The following is a 19,613-nucleotide window of genomic DNA, read 5'->3' as shown; positions in this document are numbered from 1 at the left end:
ATTAAATAATGAAACTTAGAATTAAAGGTGTGAAGTATTGTAATATTCTTAAAGAAAGACAGCTATGGCCTGTTTGATATGCTAGTTAGTGTTTTCTTGTTTGAATTAATTTGAAAGTTTGACAAAAGTATTTGTGCAATTCAAATACAATTCACCCAAATAAAAGGCCTCAAATTGGAAGTACAATCTAAGCTGTTTTTTCTCTAAACGATTTACTAGGTAGATCTTGCCTTTCACTGAGGTCGAGGTAGGGGATCTTGGGCTTAAAAAGGTTGGTGACCACTACTGTACACAATAGTCCAGATATAGTTCAGGTACAGTGCCGTCCTATATTATCGGAAAATAACACCCCTCGTACTACATTCAATTCCCCAGCAATAAATTGTTAGCTTTCACAGTTAGTTACTGTACCCGAGAACTTGCCTTTTGAGAATCATGCACTAGAACACCAAGATCCCACTACATAGTCATTCTGGTCATTTATATAAACTATCAAAAGTTAAGAACCCAGCATTGATCCAATGGCAAACCAGTCATTATATTTTACCATCCAAGGGCTCAATTATATCAACTCTGCTACCCACACCAAATGTTACCTCCTACACTATTATCTTTCATTTTCTGCAATAGGCTTGCTGCTACCAGTTCCTTACCTGGGACGTATTCTGATTCACAGCTTGCTCCATTAATGAGGGTTCATTCAGATCTGGAAGAGCAGTGTGCCAGTTAATAATCGAGAACCCATCCTCATTCTCCCAAACACTCTGCCATTCACTGAGGACGTACTCATTGACAGCAGTAGGGGAGCTCCGTATGTCTCTCATTAAAACTGAGACTACTTCCACTCCCAATGAATTGCAATTAATTTCCTAAATTACTCTAAGCCTAAAAAATAGGGAAAGATGTTAAAAATTATATCACATGGATAACAAAATCATTTAACCAATTTCAAATCTCTGAACATAAACCCTCCCATTTTCTAATTGTACTCGAACATTCAGAGAGCTCAAATGGCGATTTGGGTTTAAGGTTTCACTGGAAAGACATTATTAATATCCTGCTGTTGTACCTCATCAACCAATGTGGTGATCCTTCAACAATGCACCGAAATATCTATATCATAATTTAATGTTACATCAACTGGAGTGTGTATCAAAACTTTCAAGCCTTTTTACTAGGAGATCAATAAAAGATCTCACTGAGTTAAATCATCAGCTTCTTTCTTTATTTTGTGGTGCTAAGAGAGTCAAGAAATGTTTGCTTTTCCCTCTGGAGGAGACAATTATAATCCAGAGCAAAGTAACAGAGGCCAAGTGAACAACTGAAAGTTACCAAGGTCCACAGCAAGGCCATTACTTGGGTATGAGAGGTCAAAGTGAGAAGAGAGGAGAGGAAATAAAACCAAGTCGGGGCCATGGGACGCGTGGGTCAAGGCTGCAGATGAGCAAACACCTTTTCCTGTCTGTCAGGTGGGGTGTGGAGCTGTTGAGAAATGCTACCCACCCAGAGACACCAGTTCTTCATCCAGCAAACATGGCAACTGCTGCTTGCGGCCTGAACTCTCATCGGTTTCAGGTTTTCCAAAGTCCAGCTCCAAATCAGATAAATCAGATAGTAGCGAAGACATTTCTGAAATTAAAAAGATTAAATCTCAATTCGAAAAATCACAAACAAGTTAATTCAAACTCATAACATGATCACCATCTTCAGACAATGTCACTCTCCTCACCACCAAACACACCCTGACTGAGCAGAGCCTGAGCTTCCTGCTGTTAACCCCTCCATCCTCATCCTCTCCCACTACTCCAACGAAAATCACCCCACATACTCAAGAAGCATCCCCCCACTTCACGGCCTGGATTTCAGAACAAATTCAACTACTTTGAATCAAACAACATTCCCCTATATAGAAATACTCCCCTCTAATATATATAAATATATATATAACGTAAAATATTGAAACTATGCAACATCTTTGCAAAAAGAAAATAGAGTTCATTTTCAAGTCAATGACCATTAATTAAAAATGGGAATAATTGAAGGCAAAAGGTACAAAGTCAGGGAAGGGAAGTCTGATAGGTAGAAAGCAAAAGTTAGAGAAAGTTCAGTGATAAGCCTTAACTTACTTTATCCTCTCTCTATAGATGCTGCCCGGCCTGATTATTTATAGAATTTTCTGATTTTATTCTGGATTTCTAATATCTGTAATACTTTTTGTTTGTAGTCTAAGTCTCACCCTTGCACACTTGCCAAACAAACATTGGCCAGACCCTCTAGTAGAGTTTGCCATTTACAGTGCTCTGCCCAAGATTACCTGTTTTGGCTGAACTTCTGGGGGCCACACTGATTTCATGCCCCTGAATGATTTTCTTGTACAAGCTGATTGCATCTGCAAGTGAGTCGTTGGTCTGCAGAATTTCCACTGCAGAGAGACAGAACGTAATCAGTATTATTCAGCCATCTGTTGAACCCAGTCATCCTCTGCTAATCAGCTGCCCTGTTCATCCATCCACATACTACCAAGGAACAGACCTACCTACCCAAAGCTTCATCATTTTCCACAGTGTCATTCGCAAGTCGGAACAGTGCCGGCCGCAGCTTCTCGCAGCGCTGATACAAGTTCTGTGCACAAAGAACAACGAGCCAAGTGAGAGAGCACAGCCTAATGGGATGTAGTACACACTCTCACACACACTGTTGGAATGAGCAAGAGTCTGATAGATATACAGGATTGAGTATTTTATCAAAGGGCTTAGACCTGTGGAAGATTACCTTCAGAATTTCGATCTGGTTTTCGGGCAAACCGTCTTTCTGGTACATAGTCAGCATCTCATTCAGCAACTTTGTACTGTTGGCTACTTCCTCAATGAGGCGGATCCTCTTGTTGATCTTTTCAGCTTTCTCTTCATCCTGTGAAGAACTGCAGTTTGAGAACATGCAATCTGAATCAATATCCTCTCACTAAAATATCCAATAGGACCGGAGAGCGACGGGCCATTCAGCTACGGCCACCTTCACAGAACAAAGGGCTGATCTTCCTGCGTAAGACAAAGATGAGCACACTGGACCCCAGCTGATCATCAGTCCAAGGGCGGGGCACAAACACTGCAGAATATTAAATTCATTATCTCATCACACTAGAAAAAGAAAACCCAGTTAAGTCAAATTGCTCAGTACTGCAGTGCCAAGATAAGGTTGTGACCCAAAACGTCCAACAATTGCTTTCTCTCCTCAAGGGCTGTTCGACCTGCTGTGTTCCTCTGCTAGTTGTTTGTTGGTGATTATTCCAACTTGTTGGAAAGAATACATCCACCAACATCTGGCAATGGGAGACCTTCTCCCTCATTAAAGAAAGCAAGTGACAGACACATACATCTGATTTAATGGGATCACTGCAGAGCAGGGGGTATCATTCACCTAGTATATTATGAGCACTGGGATTTAATTGTCTTCTCCCCCTTTTCATCACCCCCCCATCTCCTCCTCTACCTCTACTCCTTTCCTTCCCACCATCTACTTCTTAACCCCTTCCCCACCTAATCTTACAAGTTCCTCCGCCGGCTTCCGCTTACTCCTTCCCTATCCCCTCTCCTATTCAACAATAACACACTTTCACGCTGGTTCCTGGAAGTCAAGATGTGAGAGTTAATGCACATTGGCCAGTGTACCAACTACCACACAGGTTTGGCCGAATGAGGTCAGGGTCCAGTGGTAAGTGGGGCAGGGGGGGAGAGAGAGGGTCTGAGACAACAAGAGGCCACGCCCTGCATCCAAATTTACATAAAGCAAAATGTACACATGCATACGTGTCACACTTACTCACATGTGCGCATGCACACAAACACCCATCCACACAGAGATGGGATTATGTACATATACCCTTACCAACAGCCTTCAACACTTCCTCCAGAAAAATCCACCCAGCTGTCAGTGGGCACCTCACATCCCTCAGCTTTAAAATCTCTCCTAAACTATACACTCCTCATAACCTCACTCTCATAGTCACTGATGTCCATTCCCTTCTCAAGGCATGCTCCCCCTCGCGCCCCATCCACTCTCTTTTCGGTCACCTTCCGGAGTCTTCCCTGCCTGCTGCCGCAAGAAAAACATCGCAAAACGTTAACTATGTGGTGATGCAATAAGTACAAACCAGAGCAAGTCTACAGTTTTTAATTAGTAACTATTGTCACATGTACAGGTGCACATTCCTTTATCCGAAATTCTGAAATCCAAAAAGCCCGGAAAACCAAGTTTTTTTTCTCCAGCAGCTGACGTCACTCAGGTGTGACGTGGCAGCACTAGTAGAGGCTGCCAGACGTCAGTTGTGGCTCAGCGCTTTGACTGGTTACACGTGCATTTGCTGTTCGCTGTTGACTTTGTGTTTAATTTCACTGTGAAAATGTCAGAAAGAGCTGCAGATACCCCTATGGGTAACAATGAGAAAAAGAGAAGGAAGCATCTATCATTATCAATAATGGAGGAAGTGGAGTTATTGCAGAAGCTTTATCGTGGTGTGTCTGTGCAGCGTCTTATTGAAGAAAATAGTGTCGGAACTACCACTGTATATGATTTAAATAAACAGAAAGACAAGTTACTGAAGTTTTATAGTGACAGTGATATTTTACATTTATTCCAATAAGTCATTTACCATGTGTTTGATTCGGTTCGTTTGAAGCTGTATATTTTTATGTTTTATTGAATGTTTTTGTTGGAAATAAATTTTTTTCTTGTCATTATTCCCTAAACAATACAGTATAACAACTATTTACATAGCATTTACATTGTATTAAGTATTATAAGTAATCGAGAGATAATTTAAAATCTTAAAGTATACGGGAGGATGTGAGTAGTTTTGGTGCGCCGCTGGGTCCTAAAGTCCACCAGACTGAAACAGGTTAAATAAGGGACTTGAGTATACGTGTTTCTTGGTATCAATGGCGGGGGTGGGGGGGTGGGGGGGGGGTCTGAAATCCGAAAAATTCTGAATTCCGAAATACAACTGGCCCCAAGGATTTAGGATAAGGGATTGTGGACCTGTACTGAGTTACAGTGAAAAGCCATCTATGGAGATCATTTCAACGCATCATTACACTGAGCGGGGACAAGGGAAAGGCAATACAGAATACAGAATTGGGCATTATATTTACAGAGAAAGTGCAGTGCTGGTAGACAATAAGTGCAAGGCGATGGAGAGGCAGATTGTGCGGTCAAGAGTTAGCCTTGTAACATTGAGATAGAAGCTGTCTTTGAGCCCGGTGGGATGGCCTTTCAGTGCTTTGAGCCCGGTGGGATGGCCTTTCAGTGCTTTGAGCCCGGTGGGATGGCCTTTCAGTGCTTTGAGCCCGGTGGGATGGCCTTTCAGTACAATGAGCCCGGTGGGATGGCCTTTCAGTACAATGAGCCCGGTGGGATGGCCTTTCAGTACAATGAGCCCGGTGGGATGGCCGTTCAGTGCTTTGAGCCCGGTGGGATGGCCGTTCAGTACAATGAGCCCGGTGGGATGGCCTTTCAGTACAATGAGCCCGGTGGGATGGCCTTTCAGTACAATGAGCCCGGTGGGATGGCCTTTCAGTACAATGAGCCCGGTGGGATGGCCTTTCAGTACAATGAGCCCGGTGGGATGGCCTTTCAGTACAATGAGCCCGGTGGGATGGCCTTTCAGTACAATGAGCCCGGTGGGATGGCCTTTCAGTACAATGAGCCCGGTGGGATGGCCTTTCAGTACAATGAGCCCGGTGGGATGGCCTTTCAGTACAATGAGCCCGGTGGGATGGCCTTTCAGTACAATGAGCCCGGTGGGATGGCCTTTCAGTACAATGAGCCCGGTGGGATGGCCTTTCAGTACAATGAGCCCGGTGGGATGGCCTTTCAGTACAATGAGCCCGGTGGGATGGCCTTTCAGTGCTTTGAGCCCGGTGGGATGGCCTTTCAGTGCTTTGAGCCCGGTGGGATGGCCTTTCAGTGCTTTGAGCCCGGTGGGATGGCCTTTCAGTGCTTTGAGCCCGGTGGGATGGCCTTTCAGTGCTTTGAGCCCGGTGGGATGGCCTTTCAGTGCTTTGAGCCCGGTGGGATGGCCTTTCAGTGCTTTGAGCCCGGTGGGATGGCCTTTCAGTGCTTTGAGCCCGGTGGGATGGCCTTTCAGTGCTTTGAGCCCGGTGGGATGGCCTTTCAGTGCTTTGAGCCCGGTGGGATGGCCTTTCAGTGCTTTGAGCCCGGTGGGATGGCCTTTCAGTGCTTTGAGCCCGGTGGGATGGCCTTTCAGTGCTTTGAGCCCGGTGGGATGGCCTTTCAGTACAATGAGCCCGGTGGGATGGCCTTTCAGTGCTTTGAGCCCGGTGGGATGGCCTTTCAGTGCTTTGAGCCCGGTGAGATGGCGTTTCAGTACAATGAGCCCGGTGGGATGGCCTTTCAGTACAATGAGCCCGGTGGGATGGCCTTTCAGTACAATGAGCCCGGTGGGATGGCCTTTCAGTACAATGAGCCCGGTGGGATGGCCGTTCAGTACTATGAGCCCGGTGGGATGGCCGTTCAGTACTATGAGCCCGGTGGGATGGCCTTTCAGTGCTTTGAGCCCGGTGGGATGGTGTTTCAGTACTATGAGCCCGGTGGGATGGCCTTTCAGTGCTTTGAGCCTGGTGGGATGGGGTTTCAGTACTTTGAGCCCGGTGGGATGGGGTTTCAGTACTTTGCATCTTCTGCCCAATGGGGGGGGGGGTGGGGAGGGGAGAGGAGAGAAAGAGTAGCTGGCAAGGGGTGTCTGACTTTGGCCAATAAACACCTCGCCTATTCTAAGGGTCAAGTTATTTGAGGCAGGTCTAGGGCTCATCCAAAACTGTATGAAGGCCATTGCCCAATGCTAGCAGTGTACAACCTCCCAGCAACTGGGTCCTATATAGTGGATAGGGATGGGCCTGTCATCACTACAGTGGCTCAGACTACTACACCCACCAGCTACACATCATCGCTTCCCCAAACCAACAGTCCAAATCTGCAATTAAGGCAAAAGATGCTAGATACAAATCAGATGGCACACGTTGGTCGAGTTAAAATTTCAAGTCAGAGATTCTTCATCAGAACTGGGGAAACAGAAATCAAGTTGGCTTTGTGAACACGTTGCTGATAAAATCCATACACAAGAAACTGCTGATGCAAGAATAGGGAACTGGTAGAAGTACACGGAGAGAGGCAGGGAAAGAGACAGTTAGCATCTCAGGTCACGATGCTGTGTGAGGACTGCTTTCAGAGACGCACGTGAATTAGCTCGGGTGTGCACAATGTTTAAAGAGGTCAACGGAGACAAAACCAGCCAATGTTGTGAACATTCTCTGCGGGATTAACGAGGCCATCAGACACACACTATTGCCTTAAAGGAGACTGATGAAAAAAACTACTGTTCATGTGATCAGTGAGGAGACACACGACTGGATCAGGAGAGACACATTGTTCCGGCAAGAGTCTGTGTTTCACTGTGTGACGAAAAACCAAGTTATCGGAAGATTGATGCTGATGAGAGAGATAAGAGAGACAAAGGGAGAAGCATTCAAAATGTTAATGAGAGAGGAGAGAGATTAACGAAAAGAGACAACAGTTCCAAGTATTGACAGACCGGTTGCTTTGAACCTGAACTGTTTGAAGTTTGATGGACAGGCAATACCCCAGCAGGGGGATAAAAAGAACAGGTTCGCTAAGGCAAGACAGACACCACGAGATCACGAGATAACGAGACCCTGGAAAAGTGGTGTGCCCCCACAAGTTGGTGAGAGTTTGGAGGTCTGGTAGCAGGACTGACCATAGACGCACAGGGTGAAAAGGTACGATCAGCGGGAACCTGGTGTGTGTGTCCGCCCTTGCCTGGGTGCCGGGTTCACCGCGGAAGAACGATTGTATCCAGAACGGAGGGGTCACAGTCGGTGACCTCCGAAGATAGTAAAAGGGCTCGCCCGAAAGCTAACTGCGAGGAACATCAAAGGTCTGTTGAATCGAAATTTGCATTCGCTCTCTCTCTCTCTCCAACGGCACAACAGCGATTACTGCGAACTGTACTAAGCTGAACTGAACTCTGCGTCACTTGAGACTGATCATTTTACCCCTAGACTGCGATAGAGCTTGATTGATTCCTATTATCCTAGTTTTGGGTACATGTGTGTTTTATCATTGCTAACCTGTTGCATTTATATCCTTACGATTAGAGTACTGTGTTACTTATTTCTTTAATAAAACTTCCTTAGTTCTAGTAATCCAGACTCCAACTATGTGGTTCATTTCTGCTGGTTTGGCAACCCAGTTACGGGGTACGTAACAACTGAAATTCTGAATTGCTGTGAATGAACTTACCTCTCTGATGACACTCTTGATCAATCTGTTGGCAGCCTGCAAGTCCTCTGGGTGGTTGCTTTTCAGAAGTCTTGCAAGGAGCTGTGGGTCAGGATATTGCAGAAAATGATTGCTGGTTAATATCTCTGGGTGTTCTTTAAAAAAAAAACAGAATCCCATTTACAAGCTACAAGCTTGGAACTCTCAAAACCTATAAATTACTAATTCACTTTCCTTATCGGCCACAAAGATTTTTTTTTGGATATGTTTTTAAATGTAAAGTAAAACATTACTTTTTCCTGATTTGGCTGTTAGCATTGTGATGGCATTTATCAGCTCAGAGAGAAAAAGATTTGCATTGATGTTGACAACAAGAAACTTTCATTTATAAAACACATACACTGCAGTATTGCACAATATCTGAAGGTACTGGAGTGAGAAAATAAAAAGAAGGATGGCAAACCACTGAAATCAGATGGACAACATCTTTGTCGAAAGGGTCGCCTTTAAGGTCAAGGTTAAAGGAGGAAAGACAAGCCGGAAGGGCAGAGAGGAGCAAGGGAATTTCCAGACCTTGGGCCCTTGGTATTAGAAGGCAGCAACTGATGATAAAATATTGCATTTAGGGATGAGGAATTGGCCAGAATCAGTGAAAAACAGGCTGCCGTGGTGGGATAGAGGACTGCAAGAAGTGATTCGGGTAAGAAAGCCAATGTCAGTCACAAGTACAGGGCACATGGGTGAACTGACCGGGCATGAACTGGGACAAGGTCAGTGCAGATCCAGGTGATCTCAAGTTTGATAAAGGTTCAGCACAGACCAGATGGACTGAGTGGCCTGTTTTGTGCTGTATTTATCTCTGACTCTCGAAGGGAAGCCAGCCAAACTTCCACTGCCATTTCCAGAGATGGATGAGAAGTGAGGCAGAAGTGTAACATCAGAATTGGAGGTCGGCCATTTAGAACGGAGGGAACTAACTATAAACAGAGGTTTGTAAAGCAGTGGAATGCTCTGTCTCAAAGGGACTGTGGATGTTCATGAAAGGAGTCCTGGGGAAGAGCGGTCGTACCGGAAGGAGGAGAGTCCCAGGATCAGCGATGATCTTTTGAATAGCAGAGCAAACTGCAGGGTTGAAAAGCCTATCCCCGCTTCCAGCGGAAGATTATTCATCAATTAAGGAGGCCACAAGGGGATGCCAAGGAAATGAAGGATGAAGAAGAAGGGAGGTACAGTTCAAGAAGAGTCAGGCAAAGTTCAGATAGAGTTACCAGCAATGCCAGGTATCCTGACACACTTGGCCAGAGCAGAGGTGCATTGCCAGTGCAGTGGGTCTTCTTTACCTTTGATTTTTCATCATCATCAAAGAGGGAGCACTTCTTTTCTGGGGAAGGTGGCAGCAAAGGCTTCTCATCTGGTAACTTGGGATCCTGCTTGATGATACCTGAGGACGAGGAAATTTTTTTTTTATATATATATATAAAAAGTTTTCCTTCTGTGCTTTTACTTTATAGGGGTGTTCAGGGAGGGGTAGCACCTCTGGTGAAGGGGCTTGTCGTGTCCATTCTGGGGTAGTTCACTCACCTTTGATCCCCACCAGACACTCGGCTCTCACCTGTGGCTCCAAGTAGCTGTTTGCATGTGACAGGTGAGCTGAACCAGGTGAGGGTAGCTGTCTGGCCTTGTACCCAGGTGAGACAGGGACTGTCCTAGCATGGAAAGTCAGCTCCGATGGACTGGGTGGGTGAAATGAACGGTGAGATCCAATGGCCAGGAAGGCGGTTCTGCAACGCTCCATGGAGACGAAGGGCACGACAAGGCACATAAAACGTCATGGTCATCCACTACAACCAGGGAAGACCCCAGTTTGTAAAGACTACTCGTACCACTGGACCCAAACTTCTGAGGTTGACAGGAGTGGACCTGCCCCAAAGCAATGGCTTTTCCACTTTAAAAAACTCGCCTGCACAGGTCTCCTGTCATCGTCGGACACGACAGACAACCACCATGTTATACCCACTACACCCCTAACTACCCTCCAATTTATGTTGTGTGGGCAGCTTTCTCAAAATGTTCCACTGCCTCTACGGGAGATTGTAAATGTGGCATGGGAAGAAAATAGAAAAGGATTCGCATTGGGCAGATTTTGGAGACTCATGAGACTACAGTTGCTGCAATCTGAAGCAATACCCAAACCGCTAAAGGAACTGATGGAATCAGGCAGTATCCATGGAGGGAAATGGACAGTTGATGTTTTGGGTCAAGCACCTTCATATCTGGTCTGAACCTGAAGTGTCAACAGTCTATTTCCCTCTCGAGATGCGCTAGAGCTGCTAAATTCCTCCAGCAATTGTTTTTTTTTAAAGCTGGGGGAGATTTTATCTGTGTGTGGAAGGAACCATCCATCCCCATTGATGATATGTTAAACTGAGAACCCACCCGCCCTCTCCAATATATGGATATGACCTGATGGCACTTTTTCCAAAGGAAAGGCCTTCCTAGAACCCAGTATTTACCCTGGCATCTACTCATTAAAACGGACTGTTTTCTCCTATAGTTATAAATGACAGGACGACGTACATAAATTTGATGTTGTACTTCCTACACAGAGTAGTGACCACACTTCCATTGAATATAAAGAGGCCATAAAGGTCACTATGGAAATGCATGTTCTTATTTCCCCAGACATACACACACAGCACAGTCTCTTATCACCTACCTTGCTTCTTCAGCATCTGATAGGCATCTCGGATTTTTATTGCATTTGGTAGCCACACTGTCCAGCTATACAACATTTCTATCACCTTAGACTTCACTTGTTCTGAGGACCACAAGCCCAGGTACTACAGGGGGGAAAAGCAAAGCAAAAGAGGTCATCGTAGTCCTGGCCACCCACATTCCACTACCATCACAGTCCCGTTCATTATTCAGCTTAACCACAATTGCACAGTTCACAATTGCACAGTTCAGTCAAGGAGTTATATTGTATTTATAATACCATCCGGGTTTCCAGGAATGGGGGAGCAGTGACACCCCTCACCCAAAACAATTAAATTATATAATGGGTTTCTTTCAGCAAGCTGCATGTTTGGAAATGTTTCCACAATGGCAGAGGACCACCAGAAAACAACCTTCAGATCTTGACAGCACACCCAATATAGTTCCTGCAAAGCCTGTAGCTGAGATGGCACTAGAATCAAAAGGGTTCAATTATACTGGCAGGTTGCATTTCCTAAAGAGCAGTAGCAAACTAAAAGGAGCCACAATTAAGGAACATATATTGTTAGCAGAAAACTCAAGATTCATTACCAATCAAAAAGCAGGTACCTTTGGTGATAAGACTTTAATTAAATCATTTAAAAATCGAAACTTTCCAACTTCATTCTGAAACCGTTTCCCACAATTGTTCATGCACGTATCCAATACCTGCGGGAAAAGATTAAGTTAAGGAGAGGTGGAGACTATAGGTAGGTCATGTAATTTTCTTTCTTTCTCGTTGCATAGTTAGGGCAGTGGGGATACCAGGCAGGATCGTGGAGTGCTACTTTTGCAGGACGTGGGAAGGCAGGGAGACCTCCAGCGTCTGTGATGACTACATCTGCAAGAGGTGTATCAGGTGCAGTTTCTTACAGACCATGTCAAGGAATTGGAGGTGGAGGTGCATGAACTCCAGATCATTCAGGAGCCTGAGGGGTTGATTGATAGGCAAGACAGGGAGGTAGTTACATCCAAGATGAAGGACACAGGTAAGTGGGTGACCGTCAAGAGGGAGAAAGGGGACCGGCAGCCAGTGTGGAGTATCCCTGTGGCCGTATCCTCAATGACAGGTATACCACTTTGGATACAGTTGGGGTAAAATAAACTAGCAGAGAAGGGAAGATGGGAGAGGTGGGGGAGAAGGGATGGGGTATCCGGTAATAGGTGATTCAATAGTTGAGGAACAGACAGGTGGTTCTGTGGAGAAGAATGAGATTCCCAGATGGCATGTTGCCTCCCGGGTGCCAGGATCAGGGACATCTCGGATCAAGTCAACAGCATTCTTAAGTGAGACGGTGAGCAACCAGAGCTCATGGTCCACACTGGTGCTAATGACATGGTTAGGAAGGGTGACAAGGTCCTGCAAAGTGAGTTCGGGGAGTTAGGTGCTAAGTTAAAGGACAGGACCTCCAGGGCTGTGACCTCAGGATTGCCACCCATTCTAGAGAGGACAGAAATGGGAAGGTAGAACAGTTTAACATGTGGCTAAGGAGATGGTGCAGAGGGAGGGTTCAGGGTTTTGGATAATTAAGCTCTCTTCCAGGGAAGTTGGGAATGGCACAGACTGGAGAGGATTAATACCCTTGCCAGAAAGTTTGCTGGTGCTGCACGGTGGGGGTGTGGTGGAGGTGGGGGGGGGGGGGATTAAACTAGAGTTGCAGGGAGATGGGAACCGGAGTGCCAGAGCAGATAGTGGAGTGGTTGTGGGGAAAGATATTGTTAGGCAGATGAACACTATCTCACATTTTAAATGTATATTATTTCTCTTTTTGCACAATTTTTAATCTATTCAATATGCATATACTGTAATTGATTGATTTATTATTTTTTTCTTCTATATTATGTATTGCATGAACGGCTGCTGCTAAGTTAACAAATTTCATGACACATGCCGGTGATAATAAATCTGATTCTGATTCAGGGCAGGGATCAGCACGTGGAATTATGACACTGCAGCCATTAGTGAGACTTGGTTGCAGGAGGGACAGGACTGGCAGCTCAATGTTTCGGCCGTTGTTTTAGAGGTGATTCAGCAGCACGGGTTAAACGAAAAGGAAAAATATTACAGCCATTCTCAGACAGGACAAACTGCAAAGGCGGTATGTGTGGAGCTGAGGAACAAGAAAGGGATAACCACATTAATGGGTTTATATTATAGACAACCCGATAGTCAATGGGATTTAGAAGAACAAATCTGTAGCGAGATCGCAGACTGTTGCAAGAAACACAAGGTCGTGATAGTGGGTGATCTTAACTTTCCACATATTCACTGGGACTCCCATACTGTAAAAGAGCTAGATCAGATAGAGTTTGTCAAATATTTTCAGAAAAGTTTCCTTAATCAACACAGAGTTCCCAATTAGAGAAAGTGCAATACTAGATCTCCTATTAGAAAATGAGACAGAGCAGGTGACAGACATTTGTCCAGGGGAACGCTTTGCACCTTGTGATTATAATGCCATTACAGGAGGATCTGGCAAGTGTGGATGGGACAGGCTGTTTTCTGGCAAATGTGTACTTGGTAAGTGGGAAGCCTTCAAAAGTGAAATTTTGAGTGTACAGAGTTTGTATGTATGTTCCTGTCAGAATAAAATGCAAAGATAACAAGTTTAGGGAACCTTGGTTTTCGAACGATATTGAGGTCCTGGTTATGAAGGAGGTGCATGTAGGTATAGGCAGGAAGGAACAAATGAGCTTAAGTAGTACAAAAAATGCAAGAGAACATAAAATGGTTCCCCTGAAAGATCATAGTTATCTAGCCAAAAAAGATGGAGCTCCCAAATGGATTTGTTGCATCTATATTTACTCAGGAGATGGACACTGAATCTATAGAAGTGAGGTCATGGACTGTATGCAAATTACAGAGGGGGAGATGTCTGCTGTATTGAGAAAAACCAGGGTGGATAAATTCCCAGGCCTGGCAAGGTGTTCCCTTGGATCTTGTGGGAGGCTAATGCAGAAATTGCAGGGGCCAAGTAGAGATATTTAAAACATCCTTAGCAATGGGTGTGGTGTTGGGAATAAGCCAGGAAATTTATAGGCCGGTGAGTCTGACATTAGCAGTGGTTAAGTTATTGGAAAGTATTCTAACGGACCGGATACTGATTAGGGATAGTCAGCATGGCTTTGTACATAGTAGGTCATGTCTAACCAACCTTATAGATTTTTTGGAGGAAGTTACCAGGTAAGTTGATAAAGGCAAGGCAGTGGGTGTTGCTTACATGGAATTAGCGAAGTATTTGACAAGGTTCCACATGGGAGGTTGGTCAAGAAGGATCAGCCGCTTGGCGATGAAGATGATGTGGTAAATTGGATTAGAGACTGGCTTCACAGAAAGAGCCAAAGGGCGGCAGTAGATTGTTGCCTCTCTGACCGGAGGCCTGTGTCTTGTGGCGAGCTGCAGAGATCAATGCTGCTCATTCCATTGTTGCTTGTCATCCATATCAACAATCTGGATGATAATGTAGTGACTGGATCAGCAGATTTGCAAATGACACCAAGATTGGAGGTGTAGTGGACACTGAGAAAGGATATCAATGCTTGCAGCATGATCTGGACCAGCTGGAGAAGTGGGCTTAAAAATCGAAGATGGAATTTAATGTAGATTAAGAGTGGGCACTTCGGGAGAACAAACCAAGGTACCACATTTATAATGAATGGTAGAGCACTGAGGAGTTCAGTACAACAGAGGGAGCTTGGGGGATACAAATCCAAAATTCCTTGAAAGTGGTATCACGGGTAGATAGGGTTGTAAAGAGAGCTTTTGGCACGTTAGCCTTCATTAATCAAGTTATTGAATACAAGAGCTGGGATAGTATGTTGAAGTTGTTCAAGCTGTTGGTGAAGACTAATTTGGAGTATTGTGTGCAGTTCTGGTCACCTACCTACAGGAAAGACATCAATGAGATTGAAAGAGTGCAGAGAAAATTTACAAGGATGTTGCCAGGACTTGAGGACCTAACTTCTAGAGAAAGGTTGAAACGGTCAGAACTTTATTCCCTAGAGTATAGGGAAATGAGGGGAAATTTGATCAAGGTATACAAAATATGAGTGGCATATACAGGGTAAATGCAAGCAGGTTTTTTTCCACCGAGGTTGGGTGAGACAGGAACTTGAGGTCATGGGCTAAGGGTGAAAGGTGAGATGTTTAAGGGAAACCTGAGGGGGAGCTTCTTCACACAGAGGATGGTGGGAGTGTGGAACGAGCTGCCAGCAGAAGTGGTGGATGTGGGTTTGATTTCAACATTTGAGAGAAATTTGGATAGGTATGTGGATGGGAGGGCTGTGGAGGTTTATGGTCCAGGTGCAGGTGAATGACACTATGCAGAATAATAGTTTAGCACTGACTAGATTGGCCAAGGGGCCTGTTTCTGTGCTGTAGCACTCTACGACTATCACATAACTAAACATATAACCAACTGCAGCCAGCTGAAGTCAAAGTCACATCCATGCAAGGACATTAAAGGTTGAACAATGGTAGCGGAGAGTGTTGATTCATTCAGACAATCTGGACTCTTTGGGATGATTTGGGATTCATACTGTAAGTACAACAAACTATGGAGTGTGGTGAGCGCAGGAGGCGACTTCGAATCTATGCTTCCCTAAGGAGGGCTCTCTCCCTTGTGTCTGCATCTATTGTATATTACCGATAATAGCCAATAACTCCATTATCACTTCATAATACAACCACCAGGATGCAGAAGATGAATGAGATCCAAGTTAGTCTTTTCTCCTCTCATAAGGAAATATATATGTAGCACGATTTTACTCTGTAACAAACTTAAACTGTAGTTGCCTTGGAAGTAATTGATGTGATATCGGAAAATAACTTCATTCCACGTTCAACTTCTGCTGTAGCTGACCATGGATCATTGCATGGATTAGTGTAGTGACACTTCCTGTACAATTAGTGATGTGCTACCCTGGTGGAGTTTATATTAATGTTGCCCTTCTGCTCATTCCATATAAAATTTATACAAATAATCAACAGAAAACCTCACCGTGAGTGCATACAGAGCCTCTTTTTCTTGTGGCGACTGGATTTTGTGACCCAGGAGACGAGTTGCAATCTGTGGGCTTGAGAGAGAGAGAGGAATTTACATTTTACTGGATACATTTCCGCACTCTTCAATTAACACCTTTCTCAAGAGATTTTTTTTTTAGTTTTAAAAAGAGCAAGGCCAACCTTCAGGGGCTCAAACTGCCATTTTGTTACTTCTGCTATGATGTTAATATTGTAGAAAGACTCAAGTTGAAGGGAGGCCATTCAGCCAATTGTAACAATGGTGACTCTTTGACAAAAACAATCACTGTTCTTTACTCAATGCACTGTATAATTTTCAGGGACCCAGAGAGGTGAATTGGTGAAAGCAGGGAAGTACGCAATGTAGTTATGGTACTTATGAGGCCCATCTAGTTGATCCAAACTGCAAACCAGCACAAACGTACAATCTTAGATAAATACAGCATGGAAACAGGACCTCAGCTCAACTCATCCACGCCGAAGTATCAATCCAAACTAGACCCACTTGCCCATGTTTGACCCAAATCCCTCTAAACCAGGGGTTCCCAACCTGAGGTTTACACACCCCTCAGTTAATAGTAAGGCTCCATGGCATAAAAAAAATGTTAGGAACCCCTACTCCAAACCTTTCCAATCCAATCTTTTAAAAATTATTTATCTGCCTCAACCACCTTCTCTGACAACTTGTTCCCCATCTTCCAAGAGGACCACAACCTTGTTGTGGTTTGGAGTCTTGTGTGTTTCAATGACCTGGAGAGCAGCCAGTGAGTGAGTGGGCCAGTGAAAGAGTGGAGCTTTGAGGCTTTGACTCAAGAGATTCTGGCCGTTTTGCCAGCTGGACTGTACAATTATGTCAATCAACATTTGAATAGCTCAGCAGAAAGCAGTTGATTAGACGATCAAGATGTGAATAGCTCAGACTCAGCAGAAAGCAGCTGATTGGGCAATCGAGGTCATGTGACCAAGCAGTCTGAACAGCTCAAACAAATAAAGAGAGGGGTAGCTCAAGCGGAGCGGCCAATGAGTAAGTGGGCCAGTGAAGGAGTGGAGCTTTGAGGCTTTGACTCGAGAGGCTTCGATGAGAAGAGGCGGAGGACGAGCTTGTTCCCAGTTAGTCTTTACAGTGCCTCCTGAGATGGTGATGTGCCTCTCATGTGAGATGTGGCAGTCTTGGGGGAGTTCCCCTCTTCCGCAGAGTCACCTCTGCCAGAAGTGCATACGGCTGGGCAATCTGGAAGACCGTGTAAGTAATCTGGAGCAGCAGCTGGATGACCTTTGACTCGTAAGGGAGAATGAGGCAGTCATGGATGAGAGCTACAGGGAGGTAGTCACACCTAGGCTATCGGAAGCAGGTCGTTGGGTGACAGTCAGTGGGGGGAAAGCAAAGATGAGTAGACAGGTAGTGCAGAGCACCCCTGTAGCCATTCCCCTGAATAACAAGTTTACCGTCCTGGATAATAAGTTTACTGTACTGTTGGCGGGGACGACCGACCAAGTGTGAACCACGGTGGCAGGGCCTCTGGCACTGAGTCTGACCCTGTGGTACAGAAGGGTGGAACGGAGAAGAGGAAAGCTGTCGTCATTGGAGACTCTATAGTCAGGGGAGCAGACAGGAGATTTTGTGGATGTGAGAAGGACACCCGCATGGTTTGTTGCCTCCCGGGTGCCAGGGTCTAGGATGTCTCTGACCGGGTGCACGACATCCTGGTACGAGGGGGAAAGCAACCAGAAGTCATGATACATGTATAGGAAACAGGGAGTAAATAAGGTGCTTGAGGAGTATAAGAAGTGCAAGAAAATACTTAAGAAAGAAATCAGGAGGGCTAAAAGACATGAGGTTGCCTTGGCAGTCAAAGTGAAGGATAATCCAAAGAGCTTTTACAGGTATATTAAGTGCAAAAGGATTGTAAGGGATAAAATTGGTCCTCTTGAAGATCAGAGTGGTCGGCTCTGTGCGGAACCAAAGGAAATGGGGGAGATGTTAAATAGGTTTTTTGTGTCTGTATTTACTAAGGAAACTGGCATGAAGTCTATGGAATTAAGGGAAACAAGTAGTGAGATCATGGAAACTGTACAGATTGAAAAGGAGGAGGTGCTTGCTGTCTTGAAGAAAATTAAAGTGGATAAATCCCCGAGACCTGACAGGGTGTTCCCTCAGACCTTGAAGGAGACTAGTGTTGAAATTGCAGGGGCCCTGGCAGAAAAATTTAAAATGTCGCTGTCTACAGGTGAGGTGCCGGAGGATTGGAGAGTGGCTCATGTTGTTGCCTTGTTTAAAAAAGGATCGAAAAGTAATCCAGGAAATTATAGGCCAGTAAGTTTAACGTCGATAGTAGGTAAGTTATTGGAGGGAGTACTAAGAGAGAGAATCTACAAGCATTTGGATAGACAGGGACTTATTAGGGAGAGTCAACATGGTTTTGTGCGTGGTAGGTCATGTTTGACCAATCTATTGGAGTTTTTGAGGAGGTTACCAGGAAAGCGGATGAAGGGAAGGCAGTGGATATTGTCTACATGGACTTCAGTAAGGCCTTTGACAAGGTTCCGCATGGGAGGTTAGTTAGGAAAGTTCAGTCGCTAGGTGTACATGGAGAGATGGTAAATTGGATTAGACATTAACTCAATGGTAGAAGCCAAAGAGTGGTAGTAGAGAATTGCTTCTCCGAGCGGAGGCCTGTGACTAGTGGTGTGCCACAGGGATCAGTGCTGGGTCCATTGTTATTTGTCATCTATATCAATGATCTGGATGATAATGTGGTAAATTGGATCAGCAAATTTGCTGATGATACAAAGATTGGAGGTGTAGTAGACAGTGAGGAAGGTTTTCAGAGCCTGCAGAGGGGCTTGGACCAGCTGGAAAAATGGGCTGAAAAATGGCAGATGGAGTTTAATACAGACAAGTGTGAGGTATTGCACGTTGGAAGGACGAACCAGGGTAGAACATACAGGGTTAATGGTAAGGCACTGAGGAGTGCAGTGGAACAGAGGGATCTGGGAATACAGATACAAAATTCCCTAAAAGTGGCGACACAGGTAGATAGGGTCGTAAAGAGAGCTTTTGGTACATTGGCCTTTATTAATCGAAGCATTGAGTATAAGAGCTGGAATGTTATGAGGAGGTTGTATAAGGCATTGGTGAGGCCGAATCTGGAGTATTGTGTTCAATTTTGGTCAACAAATTACAGGAAGGATATAAATAAGGTTGAAAGATTGCAGAGAAGGTTTACAAGGATGTTGCTGGGACTTGAGAAACTCAGTTACAGAGAAAGGTTGAATAGGTTAGGACTTTATTCCCTGGAGCGTAGAAGAATGAGGGGAGATTTGATAGAGGTATATAAAATTATGATGGGTATAGATAGAGTGAATGCAACCAGGCTTTTTCCACTGAGGCAAGGGGAGAAAAAAACCAGAGGACATGGGTCAAGGGTGAGGGGGGAAAAGTTTAAAGGGAACATTAGGGGGGGCTTCTTCACACAGAGAGTGGTGGAGTATGGAATGAGCTGCCAGATGAGGTGGTAAATGC

The 19,613-nt window shown here is 44.9% G+C and overlaps 2 protein-coding genes across 6 annotated transcripts in view; one reads left to right on the top strand and one right to left on the bottom strand.

Moving 5' to 3' along the window:
- Positions 1-19,613, top strand: part of ubfd1 (ubiquitin family domain containing 1) — a 166,149-nt gene that overhangs the window by 5,693 nt on the left and 140,843 nt on the right. The gene's annotated exons all lie outside the window — the stretch shown is intronic.
- Positions 1-19,613, bottom strand: part of LOC134351875 (ADP-ribosylation factor-binding protein GGA1-like) — a 48,950-nt gene that overhangs the window by 13,982 nt on the left and 15,355 nt on the right. For all 4 annotated transcript variants that reach the window (XM_063058718.1, XM_063058719.1, XM_063058716.1 and 1 more), the window contains 10 exons: positions 16,068-16,143; positions 11,638-11,736; positions 11,030-11,153; positions 9,654-9,754; positions 8,335-8,415; positions 2,773-2,910; positions 2,541-2,622; positions 2,315-2,422; positions 1,504-1,629; positions 654-706 (listed from right to left, as the gene is read on the bottom strand). In XM_063058718.1, the coding sequence (XP_062914788.1) occupies positions 654-706; positions 1,504-1,629; positions 2,315-2,422; positions 2,541-2,622; positions 2,773-2,910; positions 8,335-8,415; positions 9,654-9,754; positions 11,030-11,153; positions 11,638-11,721 (897 nt within the window). In that variant the 5' untranslated portion in view covers positions 11,722-11,736; positions 16,068-16,143. The remainder of the gene's footprint in view (positions 1-653; positions 707-1,503; positions 1,630-2,314; positions 2,423-2,540; positions 2,623-2,772; positions 2,911-8,334; positions 8,416-9,653; positions 9,755-11,029; positions 11,154-11,637; positions 11,737-16,067; positions 16,144-19,613) is intronic.

The sequence above is a fragment of the Mobula hypostoma genome, chromosome 9 (genome assembly GCF_963921235.1).
Source record: "Mobula hypostoma chromosome 9, sMobHyp1.1, whole genome shotgun sequence".
Classification (NCBI taxonomy): Eukaryota; Metazoa; Chordata; class Chondrichthyes; order Myliobatiformes; family Myliobatidae; genus Mobula; species Mobula hypostoma.
The sequence above is the reverse complement of the archived record's forward strand: the minus strand, read 5'-3'. Positions and strand labels throughout refer to the sequence as shown.